Source organism: Choloepus didactylus, chromosome 3 (assembly GCF_015220235.1).
Source record: "Choloepus didactylus isolate mChoDid1 chromosome 3, mChoDid1.pri, whole genome shotgun sequence".
NCBI classification, from domain to species: Eukaryota; Metazoa; Chordata; class Mammalia; order Pilosa; family Megalonychidae; genus Choloepus; species Choloepus didactylus.
The window spans coordinates 119,690,285-119,705,730 of NC_051309.1; the positions used below are offsets into that span (position 1 = coordinate 119,690,285).

Here is a 15,446-nt window from a genome sequence, read left to right on the forward strand (position 1 = left end):
GGAACACGGAGAACTGGCTGATGATTCAGGATGCCCAGAAGTGGAATGAGTTTGCTGCCTGGGATGAGTGCCCCATCCCTGAAGGTGTTGAAGCAGAGACCAGGCATCATCTTGCCAGAAATGTGGTAGAGGAAGTAAGGAGTTGGACCACATGTGCTTTCATTACTCGGCCAAATCCAGAGGTTCTCATGGGGAAGACAACACAGTCATTATACCAAACCTTAAAAACTGACTTTATCCTAACATTGCATTGTGTTTATTTGTTCACGTGCCTTTTTCCTGCTAGACTACGGTATTTGAAGTGAAAGATGGAGTTATTTATCTAGGTAGCCTCGGTGCCTAGCATTGCAACTGGAACATAATAATAGCAGTTTAAAAATCCTGTTGAAATGGTGAATGAACTATTACTTGCTCATTTGCCTCACTCCATTTTCATGCCAATTTTTATCTCATGGTTTCAAGCAAATTGTGCATTTACCATCATTTTCTCAGGGAATGTTTAGAGTCACTTCAGTGCAGTATTAAATCTTTGGTTTTTTTTTTTTTCTTTTGAAAATAAGGTGCAAAATAAATGACCTCATGATCTAGCATTTCCAAAAAATTATTTCATAAAATAGATTTTCCTTAAGCAACAAAATTTATTTTAAACATTTAAATGGAAATATTTTGAAATGTATTCTCTATATACCTTTTGCTCTCTCAAACAGCAGAAACTGAACATAATTTATCCTTACAGGTTAATGATTCAAGTACAGGCATACCTTATTTTGTCGCACTTCAACTCTATTGTACTTCGCAGATACTGCGTTTTGTTTTTTACAAATTGAATGTTTGTGGCAACCTTCCACTGAGCTAGTCTGTCAGTGCAAATTTCCAATAGCATGTGCTCACGTAGTGTCTCTGTGTCACATTTTGGGAATTCTCGCTACATTTCAATCTGTTATGGTGATCTGTGATTTGCCGTCTTTGATGTTACTATTGTATTGATGAACCGTGCCCATATAAGATGGTGAACTTAATTGATAAATGTTGTGTTTGCGCTGACTTCTCCGCCAACCATCTCCCTCATTCCATTCCCCATCTCTCTCTTTCTCCTTTGGCCTTCTTATTCCCTGTGATGAAACAATATTGAAATTAGGCCAACTAATAACCCTACAATGGCCTCTAAGTGTTCAAGTGAAAGAAAGAATCATACATCTCTCACTTTAAATCAAAAGCTAGGAATGATTAAGTTTAGTGAGGAAGGCATATTGAAAGCAAGAAAGGCCAACAGTTAGGCCTCTTACGCCATTTAGCGAGGTTGTGAATGTAAAGGAAAAGTTCTTGAAAGAAATTAAAAGTGCTACTCCAGTAAACATAGGAGTAATAAGAAAGCAAAATAGCCTTATTTTTGATATGAAGAAAGTTTTAATGGTCCAGATAGAAGATCAAACCAGCCACAACATTCCCTTAAGCCAAAGCTTAATCCAGAGCAAGGCCCTAACTCTCTTCAATTCTATGAAGGCTGAGAGTGGTAAGGAGACTGCAGAAGAAAAATGTGAAGCCAGTAGAGGTTGGTTCATGAGCTTTAAGGAAAGAAGCCATCTCTATAACATAAAGCAGCAAGTACTGATGTAGAACCTGCAGCAAGTTATCTAGATCTAGCTGAGCTAATTGATGAAGGTGGCTACATTAAACAGATGTTCAATGTAGACAAAACAGCTTTCTGTTGGAAGAAATTGCCATCTAGGACCTTCCTACCTGCAGAGAACAAGTCAATGCTTGGCTTCAAAGCTTCAAAGGACAGGGTGACTCTCTTGTTAGGGCTAGTGAAGCTGGTGGCTTTAAGTTGAAGCCAATGCTTATTTACCATTCCCAATATCCTAGGGCCCTTCAATCTCTGCCTGTATAAATGGAACAACAAAGCCTGGATGACAGCAAATCTGTTTACAACATGGCTTGCTGATTATTTTAAGCCCACTATTGAGAACTGCTCAGAAAAAAGATTCCTTTCAAAATATTACCACTCATTGACAATAAACCTGGTCAGAGCTCTGATGGAGATGTACAATTAGATTAATGTTGTTTTCGTGCCTGCTAACACAACATCCATTCTGTAGCCCATGGATCAAGGTATCATTTCAACTTTCAAGTCTCATTATTTAAGAAATTACATTTCATAAGTCTAAAGCTACCATGGATAGTGATTCCTCTGGTGGATTTGTGCAAAGTCAATTGGAAACCGTCTGGAAAGGATTCACCATTCTAGATGCCATTAAGAACATTTGTGATTCATGGGAGGAGGTAAAAAAGAATCAGTATTAGCAGGAGTTTAGACCAGTTGATTCCAACCCTTATAGATGATTTTGATGGGTTCAAGACTTCAGTGGAGGAGGTCACTGCAGATGTGGTGGAAACAGCAAAAGAACTGGAATTAGAAGTGGGCCTGAATATGTGACCAAATTGCTGTAATCTCATGATAAAACTTGAACGGATGAGTATCTTTTTTGCAGGGACAAAGAAAGTGGTTTCTTGAGATGGAAGCTACTCCTAGTAAAGATGCTGTGAACATTTTGAATGATAACAAAGGACTTGGAATATTATGTCAACTAAATTCATAAAGCAGTGGCAGGATTTGAGAGGATTGACTCCAGTCAGTTCTCCTGTAGGTAAAATGCTATCAAACAGGATCACATGAAAGAAAGAGTCAATTGATATGGCAGACTTCATTGTTATCTTATTTTAAGAAATTGCCACAGCCACCCCAACCTTCAGCAACCACCACCCCTGGAGAGTCAGCAGCCATCAACATCAAGGCAAGTCCCTCCACCAGCAAAAAGATTACAACTCACTGAAGTCTCAGATGATGGTTAGCATTTTTTAGCAATAAGAATTTTTAAATTAAGATATGTACATTTTTTAGACATAATGTCATTGCATACTACAGTATAATGTAAACATAACTTTTATATGCACTGGGAAACCAAAAAACTCATGTGAGCTGCTTGATTGCAATTTCTGCTTGATTGCAAAATTTGATTGATTGCAAAAAAACAGAACCCACAATATCTCAGAGATGTGCCTGTAATCATAATCATTGGTGCTGTACCTTACAGTTAAATAGTGACATCCTAGGAACTATTTGAGGTGTTCAATATGCTTTTATTTATACTTAATGTTCCAAGAATGCATATTAATTTTGGTTGTTTTTCAGGATCAAAGATCCTGAGAATTCGGGTTAATCCCATTTATTTATTCAATTCACTCAACAAATGTTTATTGTGCACCTACTATATACCAGGCACTGTGCTAGGCACTGGAGATGCAACAATGGGCAAAATCTGAAATGGTTCCTGCTCTCATGGAGCTCAGAGTCTAGGGAAAGAGGAAGCAATTAAATAGATAAATCATTATCATTATTATGGAGATAGGCATTCACCTGTGAAAGGAGAGGAATTAATAGTACATGGAGTTCTAAGAACTTATAGCTTTGGCTTAAGGGAGTCAGAAGGTTCTCTGAGGGAGTGAAGATTGAGTGGAAGCTGAATAAAAAATAGCATATCGAGGGAAAGAGGGCAGGGCAGGGCACTTCAGGCAGGGGAAACAATAAATGAATGTCCCTTTGCAGGGGGCAGGAAGGTGCATTTGAATAGCTCAAAGAAGTCCAGAGTGGATGGAACAGAGAGCAGGAGGTGGAGCTGTGGGGCAAGATGAGATTGGCAACATTAAGTAGAAGGTCAGCCCAGGGCATAACAGGTCATGTCAGTAACTTTGTTTAGATTTTTATCCTAAGGGGTATGCAAAGCTATTTGATTTTAAGTGATAAATGATCAAAACCATGTATGGAAACATTACTCTTGCTGAACAGTAGAGAATGGACAGGTAAGGGTGGGGGGAGGGGGCAGAGTGGATATAGGTAAACTAATTAGGAGGCAATTGGTATAATCCTGCTGAGCAGTGAAAGCGGAGCGGTGTAGGGGGGTGGTGTGTGGAACAGTAATAGTGGACATGAAAGAAGTTTTGAGGATTAAATACTTCGAAATTTAAAATATCATTTGTAGTTGGTGATATATTGACTGGACTGGGTTTGGGGGAGTGAGGGAGGGAAATGGGTCAGGGATGATGCTCAGATTTCTGACTTGTATAACTAGATGTATGGTGGTGTCATTTGCTGAAGTAGGAAGCATGGGAATAGGACCAGGTTTGGGGGAAAGGGGGATATCATGAGTTCAGTCTTAGATATTTTGAATTTGATATGCTTTTGATACAGCTTAGTAGTACTGATAGGCAGTTGACTATAAGGTTAGAGGTTGGAGAACAGGTCCAGGCTAGAGATATAATTTTGTCAGGATACAGTAGTATTTGAAACCACACATCACTTTAAGGAGAAGGAGTAAGAAAAGAAGATGCCAGGCTAATCATCGACGAACTCCAGTGTCTCTGATGAGCAATGACATCTGAACAGTAGTGCTGAATTACAGGGGGAAGAGTTTGCAAAAATGTCAGAGAAGTTCTGGCCAGAAAGATAGGTAGAAACCCAGGAGCATGTAGTGTCACAGAAACCAAGAGAAAAGAGTTCAGAAGGAGGAAACTAGATTTGGCCTTTACACCTATCTATGAAGCTCTTTATGGGTGCCATTCAACGTATTTGCTGTCCCTCCCAGCTTTGGGTGGCCTGCAGATTTGTTAAGTAGGCTTTTATCTAAGTTACTGTCAAATATGCAGAACTTGACTTTTTCCTGACTCTGCTACTGACTAGTAGTGTGGCTTTAGCTAAGTCATGCTACTTCCCAGTCTCAGTCTGCTTAGCCACGAAATGAGCACAGTAATATTTACCTTTTAAGATGTTTGAGAATATTAAACAAAATAACATATGTGAAAGTACCTGGCATGGTTCCTGGTTTGTAAGAGGTGCTCAATAAACAATGGTTCATTCATTCTAAGGATCAGAACTGAAGCAGGAGTCCTAAGCTCAGCCTCCCTCCAAGTTGACTCTGATTCATGTATCAACACCCATTGGATACTGCCATTTAGCCTCTTAGAACTTGCCTTATTGGCCTTGCATCAAACTTGTATTTCCCATCTGTAGGTGTATATGAGGTTTCCTGTCATATGCCAATGCTTAATCCAGACATATTATGCCTACCCCTCTTCTCTGACCTGAGAATCTCAAAACCCTGCCAAAGGAGTAAACAATGCAACTTGCTGTGCAGCAGGCACATCTCCTTCAACTCCTTGGCAGGCTAATGCCCCAATGTCCATCATCCAAGACTTGCTACAGCCCAGAGAACTTCCAAACCGTCAGCTGCAATGTGAGTGGCTGGCCCTGTCCCCAAACTGCTGTGCCCAGGCCAGCTTTGAGCCATGCACCCCACATATGCAATTTATCTCCAATCACTGAGCAAGCCAGTCAGTGCTGTACTAGTACATGAGTTAATTAGTGTAGGGCTTTGAGCAGTTCCTTTATTGCCTGGAACTCATATCAAATGTATTTAAGGATACATGAGTGGGAGAAAAAATGATTTCTGTGTTTGGAGGCTTTGAATGCATGCAGCTCTTTAAACAACATGCTTGTTGAGATGTGACCAGAGATACGCCAGGTTAGTATTATATCTTTATAAACTTTTCAATCATAACACCTTCCAAACAGTTTGGTCCCAGTTCTACAAAATGTGGGTATATAGTGAATTAAAATAGATTAGGGATTTTCACGCTTTCATGCTGCCTCAGCATCTCAGGTGGCTCGTAACATAAGGGATTTTGCAGTCATCATGCCTCGGTATTGTACACCCTATTGTTAGGATCCTCAGTGACCACCCTGACACCTACTTATACAAGATAAACAACTTTTCCTTTTCCTCCCCACATCCCACCTGTGTTGGCACCCATGGGAAAGTTGAAAACAAACTTCCCAATTCTCATTGTTGCTTGTGAGACTGCTGCAGCTCCACCAGATAGCATCGTGAAGGCCACTGCTTGGTTGAGTCCATGCTCCTAATGCTTCCCATGTGACCCTGCGAGGTGTGGCGTGCCTCTCTTTTCTAAAACCTGTGAGTACTGATAAACTTTTCTTTCATGTATCTCTGGTGTCACTCATCCTTGCCACACCTGACTGTCTACATACAGAGCTGCACAATACCAGGTAGTAGCTGCTCGCCTTTCCACCATGCAGGTGAGCCATGGGGAGAACCTTGGTACCTGCAGGTTTGATCTGACCTTGCCAGCTGGGATCCAGCAGCTTGGACTGTGGGGGCCACAGTGAGGTCTGGGGGTAAGCATCTGGGGTCCCAGTCATGAATATCAGAAACTATTTGGCAGTTATTAGAGTGGAAATTCTCAGAAACTTTCCTCAGATATACTTTATTCATAATCTGCCACTATCTCTATTACTCATTTTCATTGTTTCAGGAAATCCACAGTGAACTGGAAACATTTTTTACCTGACGCAATGTGCAGCAGTCAGCATCCAACAGCCACCGATATAAATTCCTCCACAGGTGATTTTGTCTCCATCCTTAATTGCCATCTGCCACGGGAAGTCCTTCTACAAAAGACATTTGTGTGGCCACTGCCATTTTACTAGACAGCATTACAAAGCGGTAACCCTAAGATATGTCCATTATAAGACTCCCAGTCTCTTATTACATCATCCCCCAAATTATTTTTTCAACTTGGGCCATTCCTGGGAAGTAAACCTTACGGCTTTTCATGCAGGTTTACCATGTGTGCGGGCTGTCCTCCCACCACTCGTTTCCTTCGACTGTGTGTGTTGTCTTTAACTCCACAGGATAGTGTAGGTAAAAATGACTTTATCCTTTTTCTTTCTTCAAGAAAGGAAGAGATTGCTTCATTATTATTTTAAGCCCATTACCTTGTAAACAGATAGTTCTTTATTATTTATGCCACAAAACAGAATAGAGTCACAGCTAATAGAAAACGGGCCTGTTACAGTGGATGCTAAGCTGTACTATTCACCTCTTTAAAAAAAAAATCATTCTGGCCTAATATTAAAATTGATTTGATTCTCTGATGCTTTGCCAAAAGGTGTACTAGTGGCAGAAAGAGTCTGTCTGAGGGGTTATACATTTATTGGCCTGTAGCAGATGACAGATGCTACATGCCCAGACATTACTGCAGGGACAGCTCAGGAGGGACCATAATCCGAATCATCGGGATACACTGATGTGGGTAACTACATCTTCTCACCTTTATAGCTTTTTATTTTCTAGAGACTGCTCATATGGAACTCTTTTCAATAATATTAACATTAATGACCTTAATATTGAGTACTTTCTATGTGATCAGTGTAAAGTGTGCTAAGTACCTTATATGTGGCTTATCTCATTTAATCGTCATATCAACCCTGATAGGTAATGTGCCAGGGACCCCTGGAAAATCCAGCATCAGTAGGCCAGGAGGTGGTTTTTTTTTTAGCCGCTTGACATGTGATGATGTTACGTTCCTCTATGAGCATCCACATGTAGTGTATTTGTCACTGGGAAAACGTGGTAGGGCAAGGCTTCTGACATGAATTTGCAAGATAATTCATCACAAAGGAAAAAAGTTAAGAAAGTACAACATTCTCTCTTTATTTTCTTTATATATGTCACCATGTCATGAAAATTTTTGCAAGCTTGCTTTTTTAGTAATACTTATGGAACCCCAAATGTGCTGGTTTGGATGTATTATGTCCCCCCAAACTGCCATGTTCTTTAATGCAGTCTTGCGGGGGCTGATGTATTAGTGTTGAATAGGTTGGAATCTTTGGATTAGCTTGTTTCCATGGAGATGTGACACACCCAATTGTGGGTAATACCTGTGATTAGATTATTTCCATGTAGGTGTGGCCCCACCTGTTCAGCATGGGTCTTAATTAAATCACTGGAGCCTTACAAGTGCTCAGACAGAAGCTCGGTGCTGCAACTGAGAGACACATTTTGAAGATGGCCATTGAAAGCTGACATTTTGGAGAACATCATTTTGAAACACAACCTGGGAGCAAGCAGATGCCAGCCACATGCCTTCTCAGCCAAGAGATTTTCCGGACACCATTGGGCTTCCTTCAGTGAAGGAATACTTGTGTTGATGCCTTAATTTGGACATTTTCATGGCCTTCAGACTGTAACTTTGTAACCAAATAAACTCCCTTTATAAAAGTCAATTCATTTCTGGTATTTTGCATAATGGCAGTATTAGCAAACCGGAACACCAAATGAGAGAGGAAATCAAATAACACTGTCAATCATTTGGCCTATACAAGAAGGAGGTAGGTCCCCAAAAGAGAAGTTGTGAATTAACATGGATAGCACATGTATATATTTTTTGGTTCCTCTCATCTTTAAAAACTGAATTGAAGAAAAGTATGATGGTAAGCCTTAAATTTCTCCTTGGACCTTTGAAAGAAGAGAGACCTCATCCATTGAGAATTGTAAAACCAGCCTAGGTAGTATCTGAAAATTAATGTTATCTTGATTCAAAAATAAAAGGCCTTTGTTGTAAAAGCCCTTCTGATTGATATCTGTATCTTTAAGTTCTAAATTGAGAGATATAAAAACAAACAGACCCAGACCCAAACTGTTAAATAATTTGGGGATCTGGTAAGTAGATGGGAGTCTTATTTGCATTTTAGCCTTAAATCCCCCTAATACAGGCAACTATTTTATTCCCAATTTATATTTAAGGCTATATATGTATCTATATCACCCAAAGTTACATATCTAATAAATAACTGAGAGTCAGGATTTAACACTGGTTTGTCTCACTTGAGATCTCTTACTGATTCTAAATTCCCAGGAACTTAGTATTTTAATTTAATTTGGTTCTTAGTGCACAACTGGCCAGGGCACAGATCTTCAGAGTCCTTCTATTATCATGGTTAAAAACATTATAAAAGTGCAGGTTAATTCAATCATATTCTATTATTTCTCTATCTCAAAACGTATGCCATGGGTCATGTTTGAAATCTGGTTGTTTTTGACAAGACTGACATAACAACATTCATAACAGAAAAATTCTATGTAGGAATATTGTTTTCATTCAAAACTAGCCATATGAAATAACATGAATTTTTAAAAAAGCAGTTCTCAAAGCATTTATGCTTTTTTATCTCAAAAATGATAGGGAAAGGAGAATAATTTTTTCAATTTAAGTTGATATCAAAGTTAAGTGTTCTTGAATTAATCATTCACACACACACACACACACATACTCATATATAACATTAATTGCAAACTTAAATCAGTGAACCCACTAATAAAAAGAGTAAATGTTAATTTACCTGCATCCATATCAGCAGTCAAGATTTCAGTTTCCTCTATTAAAAAGAAAAAAAAATGCAAAAATTTCCAATGTTTTGAGTTGTGTTCAGAGTAAAAAGTAAATCATTTAAAAATTTTAAACTGTTAATAATTTTTTTGTCTTAACCTCATCTTCTCTTTAAAAAGGACTGTACAAAATCCCTAAAGCACATCATCTTATTTCCTTCCTATAGCAAGGTAACTGTGAACTGGAGGTGAACTACCTAGAAATTCCTGCTTGCACAAACTAGAGGCATCTGTTGGTACAAGTAAGTGGTAAGACTCCCAGTGCCGCGGTTTCTGAGTTAGAGCAGATAAAGCATGAGGACCCAGAGAAGGAAAGCTTCCCTTTCCACTCTGTGCATTCATGAGGTCTTTACATAGGTGAGTCCTGAGCTGATGTTTAAAAGTCTCCATTCATTACTACATAATAAGGCACCTCGTAAAGGGGCCGTGCAAACAAGGATATTTTATTTGTTTCGGTATTAGGCAGGGTTAATATTAGGAATCTGAGATGCAGAAGTCAAAGGGAAAAAAAAAGATTCTCTTTACTTCTTTAAACTTCTGTTTGAAGCTACACAGGATGAGCCCATCTTCAGTCTGCTATCCTGGAACATTTCAGAGGACAGAATCATGACTGCTTTACCCTGGGAATTGAAGGTAGATTCCCACCCGCTTGTTGCTCTGCCTCGGATGAGGGTCTGGTTGTGATGCCATGGCCAGGAGGGAGGGCAAGTCTACTTTGCTACAGCAATTCTGCATCTTTTCCCTGGATTTCCCAAGTTCTCTTTGGGACAGGCATACATATATCTGTTATGCTACACAACGAGTTGTTTTCTGGGGCAGAAAGAGATTCTGCTCAGAAGCTTTCACAAAAACACCTTCGTGAATCAGAGAAGATTTAACATTCATATTAAATCCTCAACAAAGGAAGCTCAGGAGGGTACAGTATAGCTGGGATGAATGGATATTAGAACAGAACAGAGTTTCAAAAGCACAAACCATAAGAAAAACAATTGACTTTGATTATTTAAAAATTAAGGATTTCTATTCAACAAAGTTCACCATGTATAAAGTTAATAGATGGTGACAGAATGGAAGAAGGTATTTGCAATGTCTAAAACTGACAATGAATTAGTATCTAGAATGTACAAGGAACCCCTGAAAATGAACAAGAAAGATGATTGCAACTCCAATATGAAATTGTGCAAAGGAAATTAACCAGGAAAAGGGTAGAATAAAAAGAAGCTAGCTAGCATGCACATGAAGAGAAACTCAAAATCATCATTAGAGAAATATAAATAGATAAGAAAATGAATATCACTTTATACCATGAGACTCGCAAAATTAGAAATCTGGATAATGGCAAATGTTGGGTTGAGGAGAACCATCAGGCATTGTTGCTGGAAGTGTGGAGCTATGCCAAAGAACATCCAGGCACCGCTTAGTTAAATTAAGTACCTGCACACTCCAAGACCCAACAATTCCTTGTCCAGGTATATGTTCCCCCCAAATTTTCCCACACATCCTCAAGGAGAGGCTATTCACCACGTGGATGATGGGAAAGTGGAGAGTAAATTGTGCAAGATGAACAAGATGAATACCACAGAGTATTTTACGCAACAGGTAGAAGAAACAGATTAGATGAACATATAGTGGTTTGCACAGATCCTAAAAACATAATGCTTTTTGAAAAGAAAAGAAAAAAGAAACAAGATCTACAACACAGTACTATGTGAATTAAAAATACATGCTCACAAAGTAATAATACACTTTGGAAAAGAATACATACAAACAATAGATGTATGCATTAACACACAGTACAATGGTTTCCTGTGGGGGGGAGAGGAATGGGAGTTAGCATAGGAATAAAGGGGAGTGCATAAGCAAAACGAGAGAGGGTCCTTGCCTGGACCAATGGTGATGATGTACAATGAACCGAAGAGTATGAGTGACTCATCCCTCTGCACCTGAAGTCTGAAGGAAGGAAGGAAGGAAGGAAAGGAAGAAGGAAAAAAGGAAGGAAGGGAGGGAGGGAGGGAGGAAAGAGAAGAGGAAGAAAAGGAATAAAGCAGGGAAAAAAGAACAGCAACCTTGGAGGGCAAAATGATAAGAGGGAGGGAGTACTAAGAAGGCATTGAGAAAAGGCATTTAGAACAAGGGGTGATCTTGAGCATCTGAGTTCCCAGGAACCCTGAGACATCCCCAGGAGGACCATGAACTTCTGGCATTATATGGGATGGGGACTTGAGTCATTTTATATGAATAATAATAATAAAAGATGACTCCAAGAAGCAGGAGGACTTAGGAACATCTGGCTTACATAAGTAGGTAAGAAAATATCTACCGTGGAAACTCTTATGTTTCCTCTGGAGGCAGTGTCATCAGAGGTTGCCTTGGTTTTGAGAAAAAATAAAGAGGAGAAGGGTTATTTGGCAAATGTGAAATGTGAAGGGAAGGATCCACTTTTGGTGGTTATATGGTCAGCAGACTGTGGATGGGAGTGTGAGAATTGGAGTTTATCACACTGTGCCTAATTTCATATTAAAAGTGGGTTATTGGTAATATACAGTCTCATCACCCTAAATTAATATTTACACTAAAATATAAGAAAACAGTACCTTAATTTTGTTTCAATTCTGCAATATCCCAAGAATATATTAAAAGTTTTACCTTGAGCCATAGGTGGAAGGACTGTAAACAAAAACAAAAACAAAAAAATTTACCATGGCATAGGATGATTTTTATTTGAGCAAAAAAAAAATACATACAATATCAATATCATAAAAGCTATAGCAACTTATTCTTGCTATCAAAATTGTAATATAAATTTTCTATTATAAAAATAGATTTACCTCGAATTTCAGGATGTCCAGCTTCTAAAAGCAAAACACAAAAACTCACTATAGCAAAGAGATCATATTCACTTGAATAGAATATACACAAGTCATTAATATTTAATAAAATATGTTATCACTTAATATTTACAAAATGATAAACCATAGCATGCCATATTAACTTTGGTTTTTAATATAACAAAACAATTTTTTTCTTACAATTAAACACCCATCAATGTAACCACAGCAACGAAATCATTTCAACTTGAATTTTAAAAAGATATTAGTATTTTAGATCTATTTCAACACCTATTCAACAGCAAACCTACTATTCATCGATGCAAAATTTATAATCATTTTAAGTTTATATAAAAGGAGGCCTTATAAAAGACAAATGAAATTGAAATCAAGATATGATCCAAACCTTCCTTGATTTAGTAATTCTGACCTGGCCACTTAAAGGAGAAATCAGTGAATACATTAATGTATTTATTCTATGTCTCTACCTTCGCTTGCCCTCTACTGCGGTGGGGAGCAATAGAATCGCTGCTGACCAACAAAAGGCAGAGTTCATCTAAAGAGGGGTAAACTGAGGTAACAGTGACAGGTGACTAAATGCTATTTTCATACAGATTCAAGAAATTGATGAAAACAAATAAACTTTATGTTATAGTTAATCCCTTCCAGCAGGATTTTTTTCTGATAAACTAAGAAACCATGTTTTGTTTTGTTTTAACCTTAAATTTTGAGTTTTGAATCAAGTAGAGGAGGGAAGGGAGGGGGAAGATGAGGAAAAGGAGGTGAAGGAAAAGGAGCCCAAAATATTATACTAGAGAAATGAGATCAAACTGTAGAACTTCAGTGGCAAAAGTCGTAGTTTGCTGCCCTCCTCCCTGAAAATTATATACCTTTCAAAATAAACTAATGGTTTGATATGCTAAAAAGCACATTCTCCATTTTAAGACCTGATGTTGATGGAAAAATTAAACAAAATTTCATTAAAGTCAAATACTTGGTCTATAACACAAAATTATAATTAATATCAATTCATCTATCCCTTTATATTGTCAACATTTATTTAAAGATGTATTGTGTGTGAGGCACTTCTAGGACTTTCAAAAACTAAAAATAATTAGATGGTGTGCCAGTTTGATGTATTATGTCCCCCAAAATGCCATTATCTTTGATGTAATCTTGTGTGGGCAGACGTATCAGTGTTGATTAGATTGTAATTCTTTTTTTTTTTTTTTTTTTAAATCTTCATTTTATTGAGATATATTCACATACCACGCAGTCAAACAAAACAAATCGTACTTTCGATTGTTTACAGTACCATTACATAGTGGTACATTCATCACCCAAATCAATCCCTGACACCTTCATTAGCACACACACAAAAATAACAAGAATAATAATTAGAGTGAAAAAGAGCAATTGAAGTGAAAAAGAACACTGGGTACCTTTGTCTGTTTGTTTCCTTCCCCTATTTTTCTACTCATCCATCCATAAACTAGACAAAGTGGAGTGTGGTCCTTATGGCTTTCCCAATCCCATTGTCACCCCTCATAAGCTACATTTTTACACAACTGTCTTCGAGATTCATGGGTTCTGGGTTGTAGTTTGATAGTTTCAGGTATCCACCACCAGCTACCCCAATTCTTTAGAACCTAAAAAGGGTTGTCTAAAGTGTGCATAAGAGTGCCCACCAGAGTGACCTCTCGGCTCCTTTTGGAATCTCTCTGCCACTGAAGCTTATTTCATTTCTTTTCACATCCCCCTTTTGGTCAAGAAGATGTTCTCCGTCCCACGATGCCAGGTCTACATTCCTCCCAGGGAGTCATATTCCACGTTGCCAGGGAGATTCACTCCCCTGGGTGTCTGATCTCACGTAGGGGGGAGGGCAGTGATTTCACCTTTCAAGTTGGCTTAGCCAGAGAGACAGGGCCACATCTGAGCAACAAAGAGGCATTCGGGAGGAGGCTCTTAGGCACAACCATAGGGAGGCCTAGCCTCTCCTTTGCAGCAACTGTCTTCCCAAGGGTAAAACCTGTGGTAGAGGGCTCAACCCATCAAACCACCAGTCCCCTATGTCTGTGGTCATGTTAGCAACCATGGAGGTGGGGTAGGCGAATACCCCTGCATTCTCCACAGGCTCCTCAAGGGAGCACTACATCTTTTTTTTTTCCTTTTTTTTTTTTTTTTTTTTTTTTTTTTAACTTTCCCTTCTTTTTTAAATCAACTGTATGAAAAAAAGTTAAAAAGAAAACAAACATACAATAAAAGAACATTTTAAAGAGACCATAACAAAGGAGTAAGAAAAAGACAACTAACCTAAGATAACTGCTTAACTTCCAACATGTTCCTACTTTACCCCAAGAAAGTTACCTAATATAGCAACATTTCTGTGAACTTGCTCCTACTATATCCATCAGAAATTAACAGACCATAGTCATTCCTGGGCATCCCCAGAACGTTAAATAGTTTATCTGTTCTTCTTGGATTATTGTTCCCCCTTCCTTAATTGCTCTCTATTGCTAGTTCCCCTACATTCTACATTATAAGCCATTTGTTTTACATTTTTCAAAGTTCACATTAGTGGTAGCATATAATATTTCTCTTTTTGTGCCTGGCTTATTTCGCTCAGCATTATGTCTTCAAGGTTCATCCATGTTGTCATATGTTTCACGAGATCGTTCCTTCTTACTGCCGCGTAGTATTCCATCGTGTGTATATACCACATTTTATTTATCCACTCATCTGTTGAAGGACATTTGGGTTGTTTCCATCTCTTGGCAATTGTGAATAATGCTGCTATGAACATTGGTGTGCAGATATCTGTTCGTGTCACTGCTTTCCGATCTTCCGGGTATATACCGAGAACTGCAATCGCTGGATCGAATGGTAACTCTATATCTAGTTTTCTAAGGAACTGCCAGACTGACTTCCAGAGTGGCTGAACCATTATACAGTCCCACCAACAGTGAATAAGAGTTCCAATTTCTCCACATCCCCTCCAGCATTTGTAGTTTCCTGTTTGTTTAATGGCAGCCATTCTAACCAGTGTTAGATGGTATCTCATTGTGGTCTTAATTTGCATCTCTCTAATAGCTAGTGAAGCTGAACATTTTTTCATGTGTTTCTTGGCCATTTGTATTTCCTCTTCAGAGAACTGTCTTTTCATATCTTTTGCCCATTTTATAATTGGGCCGACTGTACTATTGTCATTGAGTTGTAGGATTTCTTTATATATGCAAGATATCAGTCTTTTGTCAGATACATGGTTTCCAAAAATTTTTTCCCATTGAGTTGGCTGCCTCTTTACCTTTTTGAGAAA

At 38.5% G+C, this 15,446-nt stretch overlaps 1 protein-coding gene and 1 long non-coding RNA gene across 6 annotated transcripts in view; one reads left to right on the plus strand and one right to left on the minus strand.

Moving 5' to 3' along the window:
• The window catches only part of LOC119529764, a 73,436-nt gene that overhangs the window by 29,954 nt on the left and 28,036 nt on the right, over positions 1-15,446 (plus strand). The window lies entirely within an intron of this gene.
• CFI (complement factor I) overlaps positions 1-15,446 on the minus strand; it is a 48,815-nt gene that overhangs the window by 6,651 nt on the left and 26,718 nt on the right. The window contains exons 7-11 of the mRNA XM_037830454.1: positions 12,131-12,154; positions 11,949-11,969; positions 9,257-9,292; positions 6,700-6,803; positions 6,420-6,523 (exon numbers count right to left, since the gene is read on the minus strand). Of these exons, the coding sequence (XP_037686382.1) occupies positions 6,420-6,523; positions 6,700-6,803; positions 9,257-9,292; positions 11,949-11,969; positions 12,131-12,154 (289 nt within the window). The remainder of the gene's footprint in view (positions 1-6,419; positions 6,524-6,699; positions 6,804-9,256; positions 9,293-11,948; positions 11,970-12,130; positions 12,155-15,446) is intronic.